We start from the raw sequence: 21383 nt of genomic DNA on the forward strand, positions 1-21383 counted from the left end.
TCATCGTATACCGAGGGGGGCTCCATCCTGTGGGACTGCTCCGTTTCCGTATTCGATAGGGTCTTGGTCACACTTGGGGAAGCGAGCGATGTCGTGAGCGACCCTTGAGAAGACGACAATACTACCAGACTCTGACTCCCAGCAAGCTGCATCGAGATGATAACGTAAGGCACGTCAACGTCCGTATCTTCGTCAAGTTAAAATCTAAACGCTTCCGCATTGATAACATCATTCCTCCCGTAGAAATTATGCTCGTCCTCGACAGATATCATGATACCCGAGCGTTGGAACTCGTCAAGTGATATTCGGTCGACTTCGAAATCTGGACGTACGACCTGCTCTTTGGGAACGAGGAGAAGAGGAACAAAGATATTGACGAGGGAATGTCCAAGCGAGCACTGATAAGCCATGCCACGGATGAACGCCGTGAATCCAGAGCCAGATTTAATAGTTCTAGAAGATGCAGCACGTCCAAAGTGGGTGAAGTGCACGTATGCGTGTTCGAACGCCTCAGCAAAAGCCGCCTCTCCAATGCGATTATCAGGCGTGTTCTGAAAAAGCTTGGACAGATACTTTTCCGGGAGCAGGGCAGTCAAAAAGTCCATCAGGAGGATAGGTCTTAAATAAACGGCCTGATTATGACAGTGCGAGTCCGGCATCATAGGATGTTTCTTGTCCAGTAGCAGTCGATGTATTGCCGCATCCCAAACCTTCGTAAGAATAAGCCTCGCGACAAGTTGGCCCGTTCACTGTCATTGAGGAGATCGTCTTCAGAAGGCGATGAACGACCTCTACCATGTCGACTCGTTCCTCATAAACGGAAATGACAGCTGCTTCCGCCAGGATTGCCTCCGAAAGATATTCGGACGTTGTATACTCCCCGTGGGCTGGAGCAGAGAACATCACCCACATGTGTGCTCTCACCATCTCCTCTTGCAGCCAGCGAGACTCCTCTCGGCGGGGTTCATATTCAATCATAACCCTGATCTCGACCAGAGCCATCTTGAACACATCCAACTTTCCCTTCAGTCTGCTACCAGATGTTACAGTCGCAGGCTCACCCATGTGAATCCCAAATTTCGGTATTTCTGTACAATCCTGATGTGTCAACTTGGTCCGGGCCAAGAATATGATCCACTGTTCCAGGGCACCGGCAGCGAGCATCGTATGCCACCTGGAACATTAATATTAACTCAGCGCAATGAAGGTCAGAGAAAGGTAAAACCTACATCGGCCGCCCAAAGCGAGCAAGATGTTGGATGCTCCGTATGCGTTCAAACGTCAGCTCGGGATCGTCGCATTGTACATTTGCACAGACGTCAAAAGGGAGAACGGTGAAGGGCGCGGGCAACGAGGTAGTGATATTGACCGCCGGCACTGATACATTGTTGGACGTGAGCAAGCTCAGTGCCCCACTTGTCGACATTGAACATGACGAAATGGTCGGCACTATTGAGATGGGCCATGACTGAACATAACGAAGCATAGTTATTTTGTGCCCTAACGCTCTTTGGAATCAGAGTATGGGCCTCGTCAATATAAATCAGTAGTTTCAACTTCTTGCTCGGCGACAACATGCTGATCAGATCCCTGTAAGCCTTCTTAGTGTGTTGTGTAAGCCTCGGCTTTTTGCTGGAAGGATGCGACTTCGAAAGCACATCCTCGACTTCCAACTGTTAGTACATCAGAATCGTATATGTGAGAGGGAAAGCTGGATCTCACCCGTCGAGCCTCCCTCATGATGTTACCGTACAGAACTTCACGATTATTGCCTTCAGCCAAAAACATTTTCCAGAGGAGTGCTATATCTTCCCTTATCTTGTCTCCTACTAGGCTCTTGACTGCTTCCCGAACCTTCTGGAAGAGGGTGCACAAGAAACACAAGTATCGAATTTGCAGGTCCCCGCCAGGAAATATCAAGAAGTCACGGAGCTCAGCGTCTGTGTCCGGATATGCTGTGGCCAAGTCAGACACGGCGATGTGATTTGAAGGGAAATACGCACGAGCTCCACCACTGGACTCTCTGATATTTATCGGAATGGTGAATATTTGTGCTGCTACTTCATGCATTGCTCGCGACTTCCCTGTGCCCGAACTTTGGATCATTGTACCGATGTACCCATAGCCGTCCACTGAGTTTTGGGAATGTGAGATGGTCTTCGATTTCGGCGATGATGGCTGCAGGATAGTCACCGATGTACGGTGACTTCCATGCTTGTATGGCTGCAGTGGCTAGATGACCTCCGTATTCAGTAACGCCTTACATGAACGACAAAGTTAGTGTCGCACAACTAATGGAAATTAGGTTAGACATACCACTCGCAAGTACACACGTCGTCTGAGGCAGCCGGATAGCACCTATAAGATGAACCCTAGTCAGCTTTGCAGGCGATTGGCTAGTAGATCATATATTTACTAAGTCTGAAAAGGTCACGGACGCTCTCGTGTGTATTTTCTTGATCGCACACCTTACGTGCAGCGTTCAGAACAACACCGAAAACTTCTTCGGTCTGGAGGAGTCTTCGTAGGGAATTGATGCCGAGTTTATGAATGTCTATCTTCGCTTTCTCAAAATTACATGCACCTCTCAGCAACTGTTCTGCGAACAGTGCTAGGTACATCAACGATGCCTTGCCGGAGGGATCGCCCTGTAAGACTGTTGAAATTTCTTCACGTATATCGTCTAAAAAATGGACGTCAACAATGCTCTGAACCTCTTCTGGGGTGAGTCGTTCATCGAGAAGTAACGGGGGAGAAGAACGTTTGTGAGGAAAGGAGATATCACTGTCAGAGCGCGAGTGTTTAGAAGAAGAATAATTACCGCCTTGATAGTTCATGATGAAGAAAGATATAACGTCATTGAGTGATTCAGATACGTAAGTGGCATTTATAATAATTTTCGATCGAAAGCTGGAGTCACCAAAAAAAAACAGTAGTCCACCCAAGAAGTGATACAACACATATAGGTCAGAACGAGATTTACACAAGAACTAAAGATACACGCTTTTCCTATGACTAACGATAAGCAACTAAAAATCTGTGCTCCTCGAAACACTCTCCCACTCCGCCTGGAGCTTCAGATATTCCTGCGTCTGATCCTGCACCATCTGGAAACAATCCGAGCCCATCAATAATGACTTGGGGAACTCCTTCCCCCGTGCGACACCCTCCCCACGTACAACATCTAACATTATCTGTACACCCTTCTTCGGATCTCCAGCCTGTTTACCATTTACCACTACGATAACCGCCATAAGTACACAAAAGAAGGTGAAATGCAACGGCACGCTTACCCTGCAAGCTGCTATTGACCTTCTCTGTGATCTCTTTATAGTCATCGATCTTGGAAATGTACGGTTTCCGATGGTTCGGCTCTAGAAATGCAGTACGGAAATACCCAAAGTCGATACAAATGCTTCGAAGACCCAATGGAGCAACTTCAACATGAAGCGTCTCGGATATTCCACGCAGTGCCCATTTGGTGGTGCTGTACAATCCAGCGCTGGCTGAGGATCTGAGTTGGCATGAATAAAGGCAGAAAGAAGTACTCGAAGATAGGCCTTACACCCAACCAGCGACAGATCCTGTCCAGACAAAGGTACCAGTTCGTCGGGTGCGCATGTAGGGGAGGAATGCCCGCGTCACATTAAGCGCGCCAAACACGTTTGTACTAGGAGGATGGTTAGCAGGATGGAGCGACGCAATGGTATCTTATACTCACTTAAATTGATCGAACGTTTCCTCGGGTCTAGAATCATGGTTGTTACAAGAACAGAAAGAATGAAAAATGAAAAATCATACGTGCTCTCCTCCAGCGCTCCAACGAGAAGGTACCCAGCATTATTCACTAATACGTCGACTCGGCCGTATATCCCCACCGCTTTCTCTGCGATCTTCTTCAGATCATCGAGAGATGCAGTGACATCGAGCTCGAGCGTCTCTGCACCTTTCTCCTTGAGATCTGCTAGAAGGTGCAGAGATCGTGCACGAGCAGTGGCGATGACTTTCTCGCCTCGCTCGAGTGCAGCAAGAGCCAGGTCTCTTCCGAGCCCGGTCCTATAAAACCAAAAAGTCAGCATTCAGCATGACGATTGGTTATGAACTGCATACGAAGTTCCAGTGATAAGCCAGACAAGTTGGGAAGTGGACATGATTTACTATTAGTGTGAATGTCGAGCCGGCCAGACTGGACTCTTTTATATTGACACTCTTGCCATTCCGTCACGTCAGGTGTATTACTATCTGCGATGTGTACGCGTCAGTGATTTAGATATCGGCTGCGGTATGATTGGTGGAAGTGCATGACAAAGATTTTGCCACAGCGATCATAATTCTGTGGAAGACGAAGTACATGTAGCTTGTGCCGAGGCCAAGATTCCATTTCTTCATCTCCGAGCTCGAGGGACTCGACTGCTATTTTCCACATGAAAAGATGACAAGGAACGAGACAAGGATTGAGATAACGCCTCGATCCCTATTGATTTTTGAGGTACTACACAATTGTTTCTGTATATTTCTCAGTAAAAAATTTAGAGTGAAAGAAGAGATTCAAAGATACCTGCATGGAATTTTTCATAATGGGACAGTGTATAGTTGACATGCATATAGATTTTCAACATTAATGCATAATGCGCGGAGAGACTTGAGTCCTCTAATCGTTAGTGATACTTGGCGAAAAGAAGATTGATCCAGCTACGGCGTTTTCCGGTCCGAAATATTTAGGGCCGGCTTGAATAGAACCTGGATCCGGACTCCCTTCCGTCTCTCTCTTCCACTGCCAGTTAGTATCAGTCATACCCTCGAATCTTCTACGGTATCGACAGCTTCGAACGGGTAAAAATTCCGTCAAGTATGGGTCTGGAGTAGTCCAGGCTTGTCCACGAAACCCAGAGGGTCAGTATTGCCGCAAAATTTGACATCAAACTCGCGAACACAACGAACAATATCGACAATGTCGACGTCACTTGTGACTCTCTCTTTACTTGGAAGGCCTACTTAGACTGGTGACCGTCTCTCTAATCACGCTTGACGTTGCAAGCAAGGATCACACTTTCTTGTTTGCAACGTCAAGTATACAGAGAGACGGTTACGAGTCTACTCGTTACTAATACCCAAGGTAAAGATGACAACGATGCATGTCGCCGTTTTTTTACAATCCTCCCGACGCCAATTCGATGATTGCCGATTGCCGATAGATGGAAAGACATCATCACAACGGAAGATAGGTCGATGTGGTAACAATGACTTGGAAATCTCGGACGGTGTAGGTGAGTTTTGGAGACATTTTTTTATCTTTTCGGACCAATGGACGCATTAGGAAGATACGAATGACAAATTCAACGTGCATTTTACAGCATCGATTCTGGGCAGCTACAACAGCGTCTTCCTTCAATGTTGGCGCAACGGGGAACCTTGTCTGCGACGCCTTCTCATCTCAACGACATGAAAACCAGTATATAGAATACTGCGTAGGTCTATATCCCGGAAGTAAACCTACGGATGCTCCGACTGCATAAGGAATTGGGTTTGGCGCAGGTACACATCTAATCGCATTCCTTCTCACCTCGAAACTGACACTGTTTACACAAAAGAGAACTAGTAAACGCGAATTGTGTACCACCTAATAGCGTGAGCATCCTCTCTTTTGTACCCTTGTCTCTACTCAAGACTTTGCCAGCAGTTCGTCAATAAAACAACATTGTATTTTACTCTCAAGTAACTGGCATCAGTTTCTCATGGCGACGAGTGCCCCTGCCCGTGACAGTCAAAGTTTTTTTTTACAATAATTCTATCGCAGCAGTGATTTTGGACCTCAGCAAGATGAAGATTGTAGATCAGTGTCGCCCTCTTTCTATGCCTTGTCGCAGATTACGTGCCTGTCTGTGGTACGTGGTACGACGGTCCCGAAAATTTCAAGGCACTGTTCAGAAAGCTTTCTTGGAAGCTAAGATTTCGGCATCAGAGTTTGCCCTCGTATAAGATTAGAACACCGACTTCTCTGACTCGATATTTACATAGATCTAATATGACTTTCTGCCGGTTTCTGTGCAAAACCCTTTTGCCTGCCTGCCTGGAGAGCTGCCCGTGCGCAGTAAGGTGCTTTTTGCATTTTCGGAGGCTTTCTCCATCGCGTACTGCTGGTTGGTGTTTTCTGAGCCCGATATTCCTCCCTCTAATTCTCGGTAATAGGGTGGAGTGTCAGACAAACGTAAACTATTACTCGTACACGGGTAGACCACAGTAAGTAGATCAGATGTCATCGCCACGGTATCAAGTTCATTTCTGTGAAACCCCTGAAATTTTTACCAGCACTATCGCATATGTTTAGATTCGCATCGATGTTGGCCTCTGGTCAAATTTCAGGAACTGATAGCACTTAGATGTGTCGCATCCTAATCAAACGCAACTAATAACCTGTCCACGGGCAACGTTGAAACTCTCGTAAAACGCAAACGCCGACCACGCACATTGCACGAGTCCCGGTATCAATATTGTGCAGAAAACATAAAGGTTGACATAGCTTCTATATTATGAAAGAGGGTGACACCAACTTACCTTTACTTAAAGATCCGGATGCATTTTCTGCGTCTCCATCGGCTCAGACTTAACCCAGGAAATAGGATCTGAGAGATTAACCTATCAAGAAATCTCGTGCAATATCTGTGCAGAGCTCTTCTCTGACGCGCATGCCTTCGCTGAACATGGTTTATATTTCTTTTAGTAGCTGCAGTATCCTTCTGAATACGAACGGCGGAGTCGTTTCCGGGTCTTTTCCGCCTAGCCTCTCGGATCTTCGCGAGGCTGAACGTTCAGGCGCTATTACTCACGACACCGGACCGTCAAGGGGAGAAAACTTCAGGGGCCCAAATGTTAAAATTATTTGTTTCAAGCATTCTCGACGTTTTCTTTTTTGCTTAAATGCATACACCCATCTCATTTTAATGGCAGACGACCATGTCTACCCACACGAATATTCACTCCCGCGATGCTATCCCTGCAGAAGCGATGCTAGCCCCAACGACTCAAGCCCTTGATGAGAAGGCTACCAAGGACACCAGCTCGGACACGGATCATACGAGTCCTGATGACTGGGAGTACCCCGATGGTGGTCTCCGGGCGTGGCTCGTCGTCCTTGGGTGTTTTATGTTCTCATGTACCTGCATGTAAGCGTCTACCTAGACGTCGTATCGCTCTCATTCTCATTGGATTGTTTAAAGGGGATTCGGTCTGATCTGGGGTGCGTTACAAGACTATTACCACACTCATATGTTTCCGGATGTCAGTCTCAGTATCCTGAGTCTGGTGGGAGGTGTCCAAAATTGTGTATGTCTGTCCATGTTTTGTCCGTACACGCGCTCAATGTCGTTTCCAGACTATGGGAGTTACTTCATATATTGCGGGAGGGATAGGTGATCGATAGTAAGTACTTAAGAAATACCGCTCCCTCATCGTCTCATTCTGGTTCTTTCAGTGGATACAAGGTATATCGGTGTCTTTCTTGTCATTAGGTCTGGGTCTAACTCGTCAACAGAAAATGATCGCTCTAAGCAGCGTCCTTGCTTACACCTTTCTCCTTGCGTCGGCTTTTTCAACAAAACTTTATCATCTCTTCCTGTTCCAAGGTGTCCTCCTTGGATTCTCCCAAGGTCTCGGCATGCCACTGTACATGGCCTTACCGTCGCAGTGGTTTTTGCGTAAGAGGGGGTTCGCGACAGGCCTCGCCGTGGCTGGTTCCGGTATCGGCGCTGGTATAGGTTCTATCATCATTCGTGTCTTGTGCGTTTCCATCCCTTACAGGAGGAATGATTACCTCATCGACGTTCTTCCAGGCTCACCCGTCTTGGGTTGAGAAAGGCAATGCTCGTCTACAGTGGCATGCACGGCGCGGTTTGGATTATTGCCTTCATCTTGCTCAAGGAACGACCCATGACGGGGCTTCGACGGAAGAAACGCTGGTTGCCAGAGCGCGTCAACGGCCAGTTCTACAGCGTGGCTCTGAGCATCTGCGTTGGGCTCTTTGGATACCTTGTACGGTCATCATTCGTCCCCTCCCTACTTGTCGTAACTCAATGCATGTTTAGGCCCCATTCTATTTTATCACGACATACACCAAACAGTTTGTGCCTTCAATTAACCCCGATTCGCTTCTGGTTGTAGGTCCTTTGGTAGTCATGAATCTTTGTGGTATGTTCTTCATCCTTGTGCATTTTTGAACTCCCCACTAACGGAAACCGCACATCTCACAGCTGGAATAGGACGCGTGAGCCTATCATTAGATTTTCCCGCTTAATAGCGCACTGTTTCTTGAGCTGATTGTCCTATATGACTCCTCCGATTAGATATCTGCTGGGAGCCTTGCTGACTATCTCGGACCGATCAACGTGTTCTTCCTCTCGTTCTTCCTCGGAGGCGTCTTCCAGATTCTCGTTTGGACGTTTTCAAAGACGTACGCATCGATCATGGTGTTCGCTGCTCTCTTTGGGCTCGTCGGCTGCTGGTTCATCAGTCTTCTCCCTGTCGTTTGCGCAGAACTGTTTGGCGTCGAAGGGCTGTCGACGATTACCGGCTTCATGATTCTGATGAACGCTCCAGGTTCGTTCTATCCTCCGACTAGAATTAACCCGGTTACTCAAAGGAAGCTTTTTTTAAGGCCAACTCGCCGGATCATCTATATCTGGGGCTATCCTAACCAGATCTGGTGGCCAGTGGTGGGCCGTGACATTATATTCTGGGGGTATCATGATTCTAGGGGCTTGTTGTATACTCTACGGTTCGTACATAATCTCATTTCCATCCGAGTTCTTCCTGAAGGTTTCTCCCTAGCTCGCTTTTCGAAGGAAAAACGACTGTTTGCAGCTGTATGAACGAGGCGTCGGCCTTACGCACATAGAATTTCCTTTCTGATATCGTCATGGTGTAAAGTAATACATGGATTTATAGAGCTACCAGAACAGATATGTACACATTTCAATATCTAGATTTCTTCGTCGGGTCCCGCGAGAATGAGAGCTAGCGCTGGTTGTGTGCTTTCCTTGGGCTCAGATGTGAGAGCGACAGCACGAGCCAAAATAGCGCTATAGTCCTCCAGTTCGGCCCACAGTTCCTTCTCGTGAAACCCGATAAATGTCAGGTTATTGCGCAATGCATTGAGCGTAGCTGTAGCCTCCACAAGATCACGTCCGAATGCCTCGCCGTCTCGCGATGCTTCTGCAACCTCCCTAGCCACTTCATCAAATAGTCGTTCAGGGCCAGACTCCACAGGGGCAGGCAACGTGAAACTTTCCGTGGACATACAAGCAAGGCTCAAGATACCAAGCAGTTTTCCCTTTTTCTTTTCCTCGAGCTCGGCCTGAGCTTGGATGGCAGGTCGAGATGCGGTCACCCTTTGTTGTAAGATATCTCTGATCCACTCTGGAAGCACGGCGCGCATCAGTTCGATCCGATTACGCGTGTGCAAAAAGACGACAAGGAAACGAAACGTCTCGATGTGCGGAACTCGGATACCGACCCGGGGAAGCTCCTTGTGCATACGAGGTGGAAGCTTGGGCTCTTTTGATAGGTTAGGCATGTTCAGTTTGAACAGCAAATCGTTAATCGGCATTTGAATCGAGCGAGCGCGTAAGGTGCGCTTTTGAGACGCGGTTTCGGAAATTTCAGAAGCGTCGACAATGACGAGTATGTGAGTGGGTCCCAGAGGTCGAGGGGATATCAGTTTGTCTAGAGTGCTTAGTCTAAGGCCAATAGGGTTCCATGGGTCGAGTAATGTTACGTTCCCTTTGGTGTCCGGGACGAGACGGTTTCTGATATCCTTGAGAATATCCTTTGGGCCTGCATCCGCAGATAAGACCCGTCGCCGAATGTTTTCGGTCGATAAAGTCCCACTCGTGTCCGATATGGACGGGCCGGCATTGAGAAAGACAGATGTACGAACGGGAGTCTTGGGAAGTTTCATGCTTGAGTCAAAGTTCTGATATATATGCAGAGACTGACTAGAACGCATGTCAGAGGCATAAGGCAAGCATTTTTGAACGACTACTTACGCATGGGTAGATGTGGAACGAAGCTTGAGTGCCTCGCGTAGTTCTTCGGTGGTGGCATGACTCATGAGTGTATCTTCACGGTCCGGTGCTACTTCCACGAGATCTGCACGGCTGATGACACGTTCGACGATGGTGCCATCTGCACTAGACACGCTAGCAGCAGAAGGGGAGACAAATTTCAAGAAGATGAGAGTAGAAGACATACAGAAGAGGACAAGAGATTATGCTAGATGCAAGATTTTATAGATGTGTCGCGTCGTGGTGACATCGTGTTTGCCGATATTGTTCGTAAGTCAAATTTTGCCACAGCAGGAATTGCCCTTTTGTGGGCACAATAGTCGCTAATAGACGAGCCTGGTATCACTGCATGCCTACTCTTGGTGAGATCAGACCATCATCGCAAGGTTGATTGTACCATTACTAGCAAGCCTTCTACACTGAGCTACAGTCGAAGGTAGTAGAAGATCGAACTGGTAACTGGGAGAATAACGGAGACAAACGGAAGCAAAAATGACGGGTCCGTTCTCTGAGCCGGCCCTAAAGTATTGAAGTCCCTTCGGACCACCTGTCCGAGCTTCCGAACAAGTTTTCCCACCGAAAGAAAGCAGTCACTTCGCATCTGTCTGTGTATTTTCGAAAATCTGTAGGCTTGCCAAAGATGTATGGTCGCAAAGGTCCACGTCGGTACCTTCTTTCATTTTACTTACTCTGACAGAGGCAATTGTAGCAAGGATTTGACAAGGATCGCACTGCCGCTCTACTCCAATTCCTTATAGTAGTGGATATCATCATCAATCATTTGAAGACATTATCCCCCATGCTCTCACCTGTGGGAAACTGTCATCGAGAAATCGCCCCTTAGGCTTGGCAATGGAGAAATGAAGCCTCGCCCAGCATCGATGCATCGATGACCCACTTCAAACCATCAGCGGCGGAATCTCCAGAATTATGATTGGTTCATCGTGTTGTGGCAAAGTTTTCATCATATGTTCCTACCAATCATATCGCAGCCGACTTCCACACCGCTGACGCGTACACTTTGGTCCACTTGATGCAGATGCTTCCTTAACACCGCCGACAGATGGGTCATGTCAGGAGTGGCAGTATAAAAGTGTCCAATCTGGCTGAGTCGACATTCACGCTAATAGTAAATCATGTCCACTTCCCAACTTGTCTGGCTTATCACTGGAACTTCGTATGCAGTTCATAATAACCAATCGTCATGCTGAATGCTGACTTTTTGGTTTTATAGGACTGGACTCGGGAGAGACCTAGCTCTTGCTGCACTCGAGCGAGGCGAGAAAGTCATCGCCACTGCCCGTGCACGATCTTTGCACCTCCTGGGAGATCTCAAAGAGAAGGGAGCAGAGACACTCGAGCTCGATGTCACTGCACCTCTTGATGATCTCAAAAAGATCGCAGAGAAAGCGGTAGGAATATACGGCCGAGTCGACGTGTTGGTGAATAATGCTGGGTATATTCTCGTTGGCGCACTGGAGGAGTGCACGTATGACTTTCAGCTTTTATTCCTTCTGTCTTGGTTGATGAGCACCGTTGTAGACCTGAAGAAACCTTCGATCAGTTTAAGTGAGTACCGGACGCGATAGCATCACTCTATCTTGCTAATTTTCTCCCCGCAGCACGAACGTATTTGGCGCGTTGAATGTGACTCGAGCATTCCTCCCGTATATGCGCGCCCGACGCACAGGTACCTTCGTTTGGTTAGGATCCATCGGCGGTTGGCGGTGAGGCTTATCTTCGTGTTCCCTTTTCTACTTTTACTCATACCCAGTTAGAGCTGTGCCCAACGCCGGACTCTACGCCGCCACCAAATGGGCTCTGCGCGGAATATCAGAAACACTTCATGTCGAAGTTTCGCCCTTGGGTCTTCGAAGCGTTTGTATCGACTTTGGGTACACCCGTACCTCTTTCTTAACGCCAGACCATCGGAAGCCATACGTTTCCAAGATCGAGGACTATAAAGAGATCACGGAGAAGGTTGAGAATGCTCTGCAGGGTAAGTGTTGGAAGGGTTGTTGGTTTATATGTACTGATGGCGGTTATCTAGCGTATAACGGTAAGCAGCCAGGAGATCCGAAGAAGTGCGTACAGGTAATGCTGGATGTTGTTCGGGGGGAAGGAGCTGCGCAAGGGAAGGAGTTCCCCAAGTCACTGTTGCTAGGTTCGGATTGTTTCAGGGGTGTGCAGGATCAGATACAGGAATATCTGAAGCTTCAGGCGGAGTGGGAGGACGTGTCGAAGAGTACAGATTTTTGACTGATTACTTCAGTAGATTCGGGGCGAGCTAGTCATACAAAAATGTGTGTTTTCTCCTGTTTGAACTTCCATTGGTGTCTATGGGTGTGCCATGGTTCTGTGAGCCGGCCCTAAATTGTTGACATCATTGTTGACTCGGATCACTTATCCGTACTGCCGGACCACTCTCTAAGACTACCATCTTATCTTTTAACACTTACCACTATTCAAACGATAGAAGTAAAGAGACCAGTTTGGATCAAAGAACTCAGGACTTTCCGAGCATTTTCAAGATCCACAGACATGCCAATGGTATATGGCCGCATCATGCGCAAAAACTCGACGTAGATATCCTTTAATAACCCCTTTGCGCATTCCACTTACGGAGACCATCGTAGCAAAGATCAAATTTCTCCTCTTCCTCAAGAATTGGTGGATATCATCGTAAACTACCTGGAAGGCGATACCCGAACCCTTATATCATGCTCTCTCGTCTGTCGGAAACTATCATCGCGCTGTCGAGCCCTCCTCTTCAAGCGATGCGTGCTCTATTCAGGCGACGAGTGCAATAAGCTGCTGGATTTCCCCGAATCCACACTTCGACATATCAAGACTTTATGTATACCGTTGGTTTTTTTCTACCCCCCCGCTGTCCGACCAGAAGTCCTCAATCATCCATCTTTTCATCAAGTCGTAGCATCCTTAGGACCTCTTGACCTTGAGGTCGATACCCTATCTTGGTCTCAGTTGAACGACGGTGCACGGAAAACCTTGTCAGCCCATTCTTTCCGCCGTATTGACATTCAATCTGGTCGCTTTCAGAGCGTAGCCGATATCTGCTACCTCCTACGCAGTTCGCATGATCTGGAGACTCTCATTCTGCCAAATCTCCAGATAGAGGAAACCACGATAACTCATCCACCTCATGAGGTGGGACCGTCAGTGTCGCATCTGACAGTAAATTCGGGGGAGGACAGGCTAAGACTGTCCCAGTCTATCGTTTCCTCCTCGTGTCCCGTATCTGTCAATAACCTACGAGTACTCGACGTTAACATCTCGCATGCCGAAGACCTTGGACTGTTACGAGAGGTGTTGGCCAGGACAGAGGACTTGCAAGTACTCAAGGTGTCGCATGAGTTTCTCAGTAAGCCAAGTATTGTCATCCAGTGCAGGTCATACTAACATCCACCTATAAATCAGATTCCAATCCGGAATTACTGCCGGCAGCAGACCTCAATCTGACGAAAGTCAAAAGTCTGACCGTCAGGATGTCGGACTATCAGGAACTCGAATGCCCCGTTGTCTATCCAGCCCTTTTTCGATGGTGGTGCGAAGTTTGGGCCAACGCCAGAACGACAAGAATTGACGAGCTGGTCATTCGGGCGACGCTTGACAGATTTAATAATCCAGAGTTTGATATTACTCTGTGGTCTCAGATAGCCGGGACGCTATCGAAACCGCCGTGGAAGACTCTGTCGACGCTAACGATTGTGATTTATACCTCGAATGACCTGTATGCAGAGAGTATATTCTCTCCATACATAAAGAAAATTAAGGACATCATGGCTGATTTACTGTCGGGGACACAGTCTGTGGAAGTCGATGTTAGCCTGTATGTCCTACATCATTATCTTTGGTTTTCGCGTGTACTGACTTTACGATGAAGGGAATACCCCGAACCGGACAATGAGTTCGAGTATGATGGGGACGACCCGGTAGAAGGGGAAGAGCCTACTTCTGATGATGACTTGAGGATCGGGTATCCGTTTTAGCAGACAAGGTGCACCATCAATCCAGTCGTTCAGGTTCGAGCCCTTCCAACCAAATGCATGTAACATATATTCGTTCCTAAACGGTTTGAGTCGGTGCTTCCAAGGGACTTATCGATGCCGATGCCTACAGTCTTGGACCGAATCCCACGCTATTCATTGAGGAGCGGAAGTTAAGTTCCAGTCCTGCGTCCAAATTACCGCCCGAAGAGATCTCCGCCCGTTTCTCGATGTTTCGGTATTAGTATTGCCAACCCGACTTGACCGTACCATCGCCAAGTCTGGTACCTGATGGATCTGCCGTTCTAAAATCCGTCTACTACTTCACTCTTGAGCATCGTTCCCATCTTAGCGATTGGTAGTCTGAGCCTTTCCGGTATATCCACCAAAGAAACACACAGCTTCAGAATTATTGTTGTGATACGTTCATCAATACGATCAATCGAGCCAGTTAACACGATAACATAAGACAGAGACGAACGATAGCTAATTAGGGTCTGGCTCAGTATCCAAATCACCAGCGTAAGGTCCTTCAATAACCACTGCCTCGGTGCCATACGTGATTCCTGGTGTCAAATGCATCTCTCTAGGTTCTGGGGCGACGCCAACACCGGGGAGACCGGGAGCCCAATCAAAGCACTCCGGACCAAGGCTCCAAAACGGCTTCATTTTTTTGAGAAGACGAAGAGACGCAGGTTTCCGGTACGGGTGCTCATAGATTATCCCCCTGGAAGCTAGCATCCCAGCGTATTTGAACTTTTCGTCGTCCTTGATTACTTTGTAGACCGAAGGAGAGCAACCAGATATTATGATCGTATACCGAGGGTGTGCCTTGCTAGCCTTTTTGATCTTCCGCTCGGGCTGACTCTTCGTGCGGGAAGTGGGTACGTCGACTCTCGACGGTGTGTCTGTTGTTTCAGTCGATGGTTCTCGATCCGTCGGTGTCGTGGGTGTCTCTGGAGGTGTTGGTGTCGTCGGACGCTTCCCAATGATACCGAGTTGCATCAAGATAGCAACATAAGGCACATCGACATCCTCGTCCTCCTTGACCCAAAATCTAAGTGTTTCTGCATTGATAGTATAGTTCTTCCTCTCAGCATTCTGCTTGTCCTTGATTGAGATAAAGACCCCAGAGCGGTGAAATTTCTCTAGCGGCAGTTTGTTGACATCAAAGCTTCGATGTGCAGCCAGCTCTTTTGGGACGATGAGAAGAGGAAGGAGAATGTCAATGACGGGATGTCCAGAGGAACATTGCCATGCCATGCCACGGATGAACGCCGCAAAAGCAGAGCCAGAATTGATGGCATCAGGAGATCTGGCACGTCCAAAATGGGTAAAGCACACGTATGCATCTTTGAATGCCTCTGCAAAAGTCTCTCCTCCAACGCGATTATCAGGCGTGCTCTGCAAAATCGCGTCCAGATGGTCAGGATGTAGAAGGGCAGCCAAGAAGTCCAACAGAAGCATAGGTCGAGAATAGACAGCCTGGTTATTATCTTGAGCAATTGGCATCGAAGGATTTTTCTTATCCAGCATTAACTGATGTATCGCGGCGTCCCAAGCCAACGTAAGGAGAAGCCGGCCGACAAGTTCGCCCCGTTCACCCTTGCCAATGAGATTTTCCTCAAGAAGGAAGTAGATGACGTCCACTAGGTCCACACCCTCCTCATAGGTGGAAATGGCAGCGGCCTCCGCCAAGACCGGTTCCGAGGGATGTCCGGATCTCATATACTCTCTATGGTCCGGCACGGAGAACGCTACCCGCATGTGACCCTTCACCATCTCCTCTTGCAAACGGCGAGCCTTCTCTCGGCGAGGCTCATATTCAATCATGACCCTAACATCCGCAAGGGCCATCTTGAACAAATCAGGCTCTCCTTTCGAGGTGTCCCTTTTAGACGTCTCATTCACGGGCATACCCTGATGAATCTTGAACTTGGGAGTTTCTGCGCAATCTTTATGCGTCAATTTGGACCGAGCCAAAAAAATGAGCCATTGTTCGTTGGCGCCGGCAGCAAGCATTGCATGCCACCTAAAGCATTAAGTCAGTGCAATGAAGGTTAGAAGGTCGTCAAACCTACATGGGCCGTCCAAAGCAAGCAAGGTGTTGGATGCTCCATATGCGTTCAAACGTCAACCCAGGATCGTCGTATTGAATATTTGCGTAGACGTCAAAAGGGAGAATGGTGAAGGGTGCAGGCAACTTCGCTGTGACGTTGACCGCTCGGGCTGATATATGGTCGGACTTGGGTCGGCCGAGCAGGCTCAGCGCCCCAGTAGTCGACATGAAGATGATGAAATGGTTAGAACCGCCAAGATCAGCCATCGCGGAACACAGAGGGTCATAGCTATTTCGTTTGCCGGGACCCATGGGCGCCAGAGTATGAGCCTCGTCGATATATATCAATAACTTCAACTTGCTGTTGGAGACGAGCATGTCGATCAGATTCCGGTAGGACTTCTTTGTAACTTCGACAAGGTTCTTCTGCTCAATTGAAGACCCTGACTGAGAGGAGGCGTACTTGACTTCCAACTACCAGAACATTAGCGTCCTGCATGTTAGATTTAACAGGTGGATGTCACCTCTCGAGCCCGTTCAATGACATTGTGGTACAGATTCCCACGATTGTTAGATTCCGCGTTCGCCAGGTATGTTCGCCAGAGAAATGCTGTATACATTCCTGCTCTGTTTCCTGCTAGCGTCTGGAGTACTTCCCGAACATTGTCGAAGAGGGTGCACAAGAAACACAAGTATCGAATACGGAGAGTCCCGCCAGGAGAAATCAAGTAGTCGCGAAGTTCGGCGTCTGGGTCCGGATACGCTGTGGCCAAGTCAGATACAGTAGAACGATATGATTTAAAGAAAAAGGACACACGGGCTCCACCACTAGAACTGTCTGTCTCTCTGATATTGATAGGAATAGTAAAAATCTGTGCTGCTATTTCATGCATTGTTCGCGATTTTCCTGTTCCCGAACTCTGAATCATTGCGCCGATGCACCCATAACCACCAGACTTTGGGAGGGCAAGATGGTTTTCGATCTCGGCGATGATGGCTGCAGGATAATCACCAATGTACTGTGACTTCCATGATTGTTCGGCTGCGGTCGCTAGATTGCCTCTCGCAATGGCTACGACGGGCGATAAGGTTAGCGTCGCATAACGAATGGAAATCAAGTTGGACGTACCACTCGCAAGTACACCCGTCGTCTGAGGCAGCCGGACAGCACCTACGAGATGAACCCTAGTCAGCTTTACAGGTGATTAGCTAGTAGGTCATATATTTACTAAGTCTGAAAATGTCACGGACACTCTGGTGTGTATTCTCCTGATCGCACGCCTTACGTGCAGCGTTCAGAACAACACCAAAAACTTCTTCATCGGTCTGGAGGAGTCTTCGTAGGGAATTGATACTGAGTTTATGAATGTTTATCTCCGCTTTCTCAAAATTACATGCGCCTCTCAGCAACTGTTCTGCGAACACTGCTAGGAACGTCAACGATGCCTTGCCGGAGGGATCGCTCTGTAAGACTGTTGAAAGTTCTTCGCGTGTATCGTCTAAATGGAGATCAACAATGCTCTGCACCTCTTCTGGGGTAAGTCGTTCATCGAGAAGTAACGGGGGAGAAGAACGTTTGTGAGGAAAGGAGATATCACTGTCAGAGCGCGAGTGTTTAGAAGAAGAATTATCGCCTTCGTAGTCCATGATCGATGAAGAGAGACAGGAAGATCGTGATAGGAAAAGTGAGTGTTTGAATTAGTCCAATGTCCACCGAACACAGCCACCACGTGAGTCCTAAACAGTAAGTCCACCACCCCGACACGGTCGCTGTCTCCTTCCTCACCCATGAACATCTCGCCGCCCCATTATGCTTAACGCCACTGGACCTACCATTCACCCAACGTCCATCGCGAAGGCCAGGACTCAGCTACCAGTGCGCCGGCCGCCTGGACTGACGCGACGGTCATTGCTAGCGCATCGTGTTGATGCCGCTGACTTGGCTGCAAGGATTTGTTAAAAATTTCTCTTTGAATGCCACCTTTGGACTTCAATCCACGCGACAGCTAGGTCGGAAACAAGGCAATAAATTGTCCAAATTACCCTCGAAAAGATTTTCGGCCATTTCTCGATGTTTCGGTATTCATATCGCCAACCCGATTACCATCACCAATCAGTACCTGATGTATTGAGCACCGTTCGCATCTTAGCGATCGATAGTCTGACCCTTTTCGGGATACCCGCCGAAGAAATGCACAGCTTCAGAATTACTACCGTGATACGTTCATCGATACGATCAATCGAGCTGGCACAGCAGCGGAAAGACAGTCTTCCGTGGTCTGTGAGGGAGACGTTCGGAGACCAACGTTCAACGGCTTAACCCTCTTATTGACGCTGAAAGAAGATCGTTCCTCGAATATACATCAAAGATGCTAGCGGCAGTGTTCAATCTGGCGCGTGCCCTTGATATTTTCCTCGTTATCGCACCTTCTTCCCGACTGTCGCCTGTGGCGAATTCGAATGATACCGGAGCCCTGACAAACGATGCTTCGTAAAATCTTTCTGCGCTGTCAGCATCTTCACGACACGGTCTCGTGCTGATTCCGGGTTTGTCGGACGTATTCTCGTAGCAATAGTCTCTGCATGAATAATCTACCAGCTCCTCCGAGTCCAACATTGACGCGCATAGCCATGAAGACAGCTTCCCTTGCCGAATTCAGTGCTGAAGCGGATTCGAAGTCGCTATACTTTACCCTTGGACGTGGTAGCGCACAGAGACGATGATTCGTGCATTTCGGCGCTGTCCATTGCTATACGACAGCACCCCTTCACTACCTGAAACAGCATATCAAACTGCCTTATCTGTGTCGCTGTTGTTGCATCCAAGCTTCTCGAAGGTGAGTATGAACCGCAACAGAACGTGCTTTATCGATGGTAAACTCCTTCAGTTAATCCGTGAAGGAACATTCCCGGAAACGTTCCATGCGTACTACTTTGTAGTTCCACGTGTGTAATTCGTTAACAATTTCAGGCGATTTTCATTAACGATCTCGGCATCTGAGGAAAGTCTGAATGCTTAGATTTACTCGTATGGGCACACTTTTTTGTCTGACCACCACGAATTTTTATGATGCTCGAGGCTTGTCCAGTACCGCAACGTTTCGTTACGCCACGGCAGGGATGCAGGCCGAGAGTGCTTCAGATAACCCCGATCGGAATAATCACGACCCGATCTGGTGCTGACACATGTGGCGTACGTAATGTGTGTTTCTCATCATGTCCAATACATTGCCTGCTCAATTCTCCTTTTCTCCTTCCCACCATCATCCAACTCATGGTACTGCCATTTCTCCCTTTTCGCATCGCACCTGCCTATATATTACCCTCACGACGCCCCTTCATATTGCCTGGAGCTCCAGATTGCAATTAGCAGGCGCCAGTACTCGCATCGTACCTTGAACGTGTAGGAAATTTTTGCGTTGGGGATTGGGACAAGCCATTGTCGTACGCCACGATGACGGGACATTTTATGGGGCGCTCATCATACGAAGGACCAGCGAGACCGACGGCCCCTAAGACGCCAATGAATGCTGTGTACGCGGATAGTGATCGGTCGGAGATGGCGGGCACCTCCGATATTGCGACGGCCGTTCCTCACAATCACCCCAAGAGTCTTCGAGCTCATCTCCAGAGCCTTCTACCTCGTCATGCCGTGTTTCATGCCCAAATCGAGATACAACAGATATCGAGTGTACCCCTCGTTCATGGAGAGTTTGCCGTGCGGTGGAAGCTGAAGAATCTGACTACGCCACCTGGGTCGAAGAGTAGCTTACTGGGGATCGTAAATCCTAGGAGGAGTGGTGGAACGAGCCCCAATTCCAGCAAATTTGACATCAAGGGTAAGGGAAAGGAGAGGGAACAGGCAGAGGAAGAAGTGGATATCGAAGACGATAATGAATCGAGCAGCGTCTATGCATCTTCAATATCTCCCGACGGCTCGTCAAGTCTCAGTTCCTCTGGCGACGACCGGCACGTTATGCCCTCAGTCGTCATCTCTTCGGGTGCCAGTTCATCGCATTCGCATTCGTCACCATCCACGCCTGCATCTTCTCGCCCTGCAGCTCGTGGGCAGACACCCTTTCTGCCGCTCATGGAACATTCAGTGACGTGGTCCCAATCATTATCTGTTTATATCAAGATACCACTGTCTCGTGACCGTGAAAATCCCGACGTTCTCATGCCCAATCCCGCTAAATTCGTCGTGATTCAGCGCGTTATCTCTGGAGACCCCGATGCGCCACAAAACCCACGCATGGGAGCTGTCTACCTTGACTTGTCTCAATATGCGGACCCGAGTCTTGGCGAAGTGACGCGTAGATATCTCCTCAGGGAGAGCAAGACGAATGCTACGTTGAAGGTACGTGTCCCAAGTCGAGTCACGCCAACTGCCCAAGCTGACAACCGCTTGTTCTAGCTGAGTATCCAGCTCACCCACGTCGGAGGCGAAAAGGCATTTGTGGCTCCATCATTACCGAAGGGCGAGATCCTGAACGGGGTAGCGGCCTTGTTAGAGAATGACGTGTACAGAACCCGGCCCCGCGGATTCAATATTTATGGACAATATGGCGCCTCGAAAACGCATATCCACGACCATCATGAGGAGGATCCATATGATTCTGATTCAACGACTTCTTCTCGGTCACGCGCACACTCCTATGCCTCCTCTAATCATCATCACCGCCAGTATGAGCAGCAGCAAGGCAGGCTGACACGGCCGTATGATTTATCAGAGCTTCCTCTTGCCTATGCATATGGTCCCAAAACCACCGAGGCGCTAATCGAATCCCTCTTCAACCCACTTGAAGTCTCAGAGAGAACCAGAGTGGAGGGGAAGGAGAGTCCTTTCGTGAACTACGTTTCTGGTCTGGATGACGATAGTCCTATGCTGGGCAAGAGGGTTGGTCTGTCACAAGCCGCATAACATTGGTGGAGGTTAAGCTATTGTATGGTTTATTTATCTTATCTTGTATTGCTTTCTGTTCGGATTTCCGGGTGTTTCGTTCTGGATAATTTTACGTCTCTCTAGTTTACGATACGTCATGTCAATTTCTTACTCTGTGGGTAGGCTTTTCTGCATTTTTCGCAACGACAAGTACTGCATCACTAACACACACACATTTACTGTTTACACAATACTGTTACGCTTCGTGCAACCGTAATTCAATGATAATTCGCTTCTACGTGCTCTTCCCTGACAAGAAACGAGTAGAGTGTATTAGAGGATATACCGATACAGAGAAGGTGAGTAAATCTAGATTA

At 48.3% G+C, this 21383-nt stretch overlaps 9 protein-coding genes across 9 annotated transcripts; 4 read left to right on the forward strand and 5 right to left on the reverse strand.

Moving 5' to 3' along the window:
• Positions 1 to 320: 320 nt before the first annotated feature.
• On the reverse strand, positions 321 to 1774 carry EV420DRAFT_219468 (uncharacterized protein). The gene is made up of 3 exons (XM_060481264.1): positions 1723 to 1774; positions 1230 to 1673; positions 321 to 1174 (listed from the first exon to the last, which is right to left on the reverse strand). Exons 2-3 carry the CDS (start codon positions 1484 to 1486, stop codon positions 637 to 639), a joined length of 795 nt encoding a protein of 264 aa, XP_060332631.1. The 5' UTR covers positions 1487 to 1673; positions 1723 to 1774; the 3' UTR covers positions 321 to 636.
• On the reverse strand, positions 1591 to 2203 carry EV420DRAFT_218362 (uncharacterized protein). Its single transcript, XM_060481258.1, has 4 exons — positions 2004 to 2203; positions 1817 to 1955; positions 1723 to 1757; positions 1591 to 1673 (listed from the first exon to the last, which is right to left on the reverse strand). The coding sequence occupies exons 1-3, from the start codon at positions 2104 to 2106 to the stop codon at positions 1745 to 1747; spliced, it is 255 nt and encodes an 84-aa protein (XP_060332632.1). The 5' UTR covers positions 2107 to 2203; the 3' UTR covers positions 1591 to 1673; positions 1723 to 1744.
• An 826-nt stretch (positions 2204 to 3029) lies between these two features.
• EV420DRAFT_1641144 (uncharacterized protein) lies at positions 3030 to 4151 on the reverse strand (the record flags this gene model as incomplete). The annotated part of the gene is made up of 6 exons (XM_060477196.1): positions 3030 to 3238; positions 3294 to 3514; positions 3566 to 3670; positions 3722 to 3748; positions 3802 to 4056; positions 4111 to 4151. The coding sequence occupies 6 exons, from the start codon at positions 4149 to 4151 to the stop codon at positions 3030 to 3032; spliced, it is 858 nt and encodes a 285-aa protein (XP_060332633.1).
• A 2803-nt stretch (positions 4152 to 6954) lies between these two features.
• On the forward strand, positions 6955 to 8864 carry EV420DRAFT_1641145 (major facilitator superfamily domain-containing protein; the record flags this gene model as incomplete). The annotated part of the gene is made up of 11 exons (XM_060477197.1): positions 6955 to 7163; positions 7218 to 7323; positions 7373 to 7419; positions 7472 to 7481; positions 7532 to 7776; positions 7830 to 8028; positions 8082 to 8184; positions 8247 to 8260; positions 8340 to 8592; positions 8651 to 8770; positions 8824 to 8864. 11 exons carry the CDS (start codon positions 6955 to 6957, stop codon positions 8862 to 8864), a joined length of 1347 nt encoding a protein of 448 aa, XP_060332634.1.
• A 110-nt stretch (positions 8865 to 8974) lies between these two features.
• Positions 8975 to 10243, reverse strand: EV420DRAFT_1267696 (uncharacterized protein; the record flags this gene model as incomplete). The annotated part of the gene is made up of 2 exons (XM_060467401.1): positions 8975 to 9989; positions 10041 to 10243. 2 exons carry the CDS (start codon positions 10241 to 10243, stop codon positions 8975 to 8977), a joined length of 1218 nt encoding a protein of 405 aa, XP_060332635.1.
• A 970-nt stretch (positions 10244 to 11213) lies between these two features.
• EV420DRAFT_1533091 (uncharacterized protein) lies at positions 11214 to 12479 on the forward strand. The gene is made up of 5 exons (XM_060472746.1): positions 11214 to 11547; positions 11601 to 11627; positions 11681 to 11785; positions 11837 to 12057; positions 12109 to 12479. Exons 1-5 carry the CDS (start codon positions 11270 to 11272, stop codon positions 12315 to 12317), a joined length of 840 nt encoding a protein of 279 aa, XP_060332636.1. The 5' UTR covers positions 11214 to 11269; the 3' UTR covers positions 12318 to 12479.
• On the forward strand, positions 12337 to 14310 carry EV420DRAFT_218348 (uncharacterized protein). Its single transcript, XM_060481257.1, has 4 exons — positions 12337 to 12640; positions 12695 to 13440; positions 13497 to 13908; positions 13963 to 14310. Exons 1-4 carry the CDS (start codon positions 12600 to 12602, stop codon positions 14066 to 14068), a joined length of 1305 nt encoding a protein of 434 aa, XP_060332637.1. The 5' UTR covers positions 12337 to 12599; the 3' UTR covers positions 14069 to 14310.
• A 241-nt stretch (positions 14311 to 14551) lies between these two features.
• Positions 14552 to 17771, reverse strand: EV420DRAFT_1641149 (uncharacterized protein; the record flags this gene model as incomplete). The annotated part of the gene is made up of 6 exons (XM_060477198.1): positions 14552 to 16097; positions 16147 to 16598; positions 16649 to 16887; positions 16942 to 17196; positions 17254 to 17295; positions 17354 to 17771. 6 exons carry the CDS (start codon positions 17769 to 17771, stop codon positions 14552 to 14554), a joined length of 2952 nt encoding a protein of 983 aa, XP_060332638.1.
• A 1912-nt stretch (positions 17772 to 19683) lies between these two features.
• On the forward strand, positions 19684 to 21045 carry EV420DRAFT_1267741 (uncharacterized protein; the record flags this gene model as incomplete). Its single annotated transcript, XM_060467405.1, has 2 exons — positions 19684 to 20481; positions 20539 to 21045. 2 exons carry the CDS (start codon positions 19684 to 19686, stop codon positions 21043 to 21045), a joined length of 1305 nt encoding a protein of 434 aa, XP_060332639.1.
• Positions 21046 to 21383: the final 338 nt, after the last annotated feature.

This window comes from Desarmillaria tabescens (genome assembly GCF_030435595.1).
Source record: "Desarmillaria tabescens strain CCBAS 213 chromosome Unknown EV420scaffold_12, whole genome shotgun sequence".
Classification (NCBI taxonomy): Eukaryota; Fungi; Basidiomycota; class Agaricomycetes; order Agaricales; family Physalacriaceae; genus Desarmillaria; species Desarmillaria tabescens.

Coding starts and splice junctions, on each gene's coding strand:
- EV420DRAFT_219468 (XM_060481264.1), bottom strand. CDS start 1,486: ATGCTTCGTTATGTTCAGTCATGGCCCATCTCAATAGTGCCGACCATT. Junction 1,175..1,229: donor GCTCGCTTTGGGCGGCCGAT/GTAGGTTTTACC, acceptor TTAATGTTCCAG/GTGGCATACGATGCTCGCTG.
- EV420DRAFT_218362 (XM_060481258.1), bottom strand. CDS start 2,106: ATGATCCAAAGTTCGGGCACAGGGAAGTCGCGAGCAATGCATGAAGTA. Junction 1,956..2,003: donor AGAGTCCAGTGGTGGAGCTC/GTGCGTATTTCC, acceptor ACTTGGCCACAG/CATATCCGGACACAGACGCT.
- EV420DRAFT_1533091 (XM_060472746.1), top strand. CDS start 11,270: ATGCTGACTTTTTGGTTTTATAGGACTGGACTCGGGAGAGACCTAGCT. Junction 11,786..11,836: donor GGATCCATCGGCGGTTGGCG/GTGAGGCTTATC, acceptor ATACCCAGTTAG/AGCTGTGCCCAACGCCGGAC. Junction 12,058..12,108: donor GGTTGAGAATGCTCTGCAGG/GTAAGTGTTGGA, acceptor GCGGTTATCTAG/CGTATAACGGTAAGCAGCCA.
- EV420DRAFT_218348 (XM_060481257.1), top strand. CDS start 12,600: ATGCCAATGGTATATGGCCGCATCATGCGCAAAAACTCGAC. Junction 12,641..12,694: donor ATCATGCGCAAAAACTCGAC/GTAGATATCCTT, acceptor AGACCATCGTAG/CAAAGATCAAATTTCTCCTC. Junction 13,441..13,496: donor GGTGTCGCATGAGTTTCTCA/GTAAGCCAAGTA, acceptor CCTATAAATCAG/ATTCCAATCCGGAATTACTG.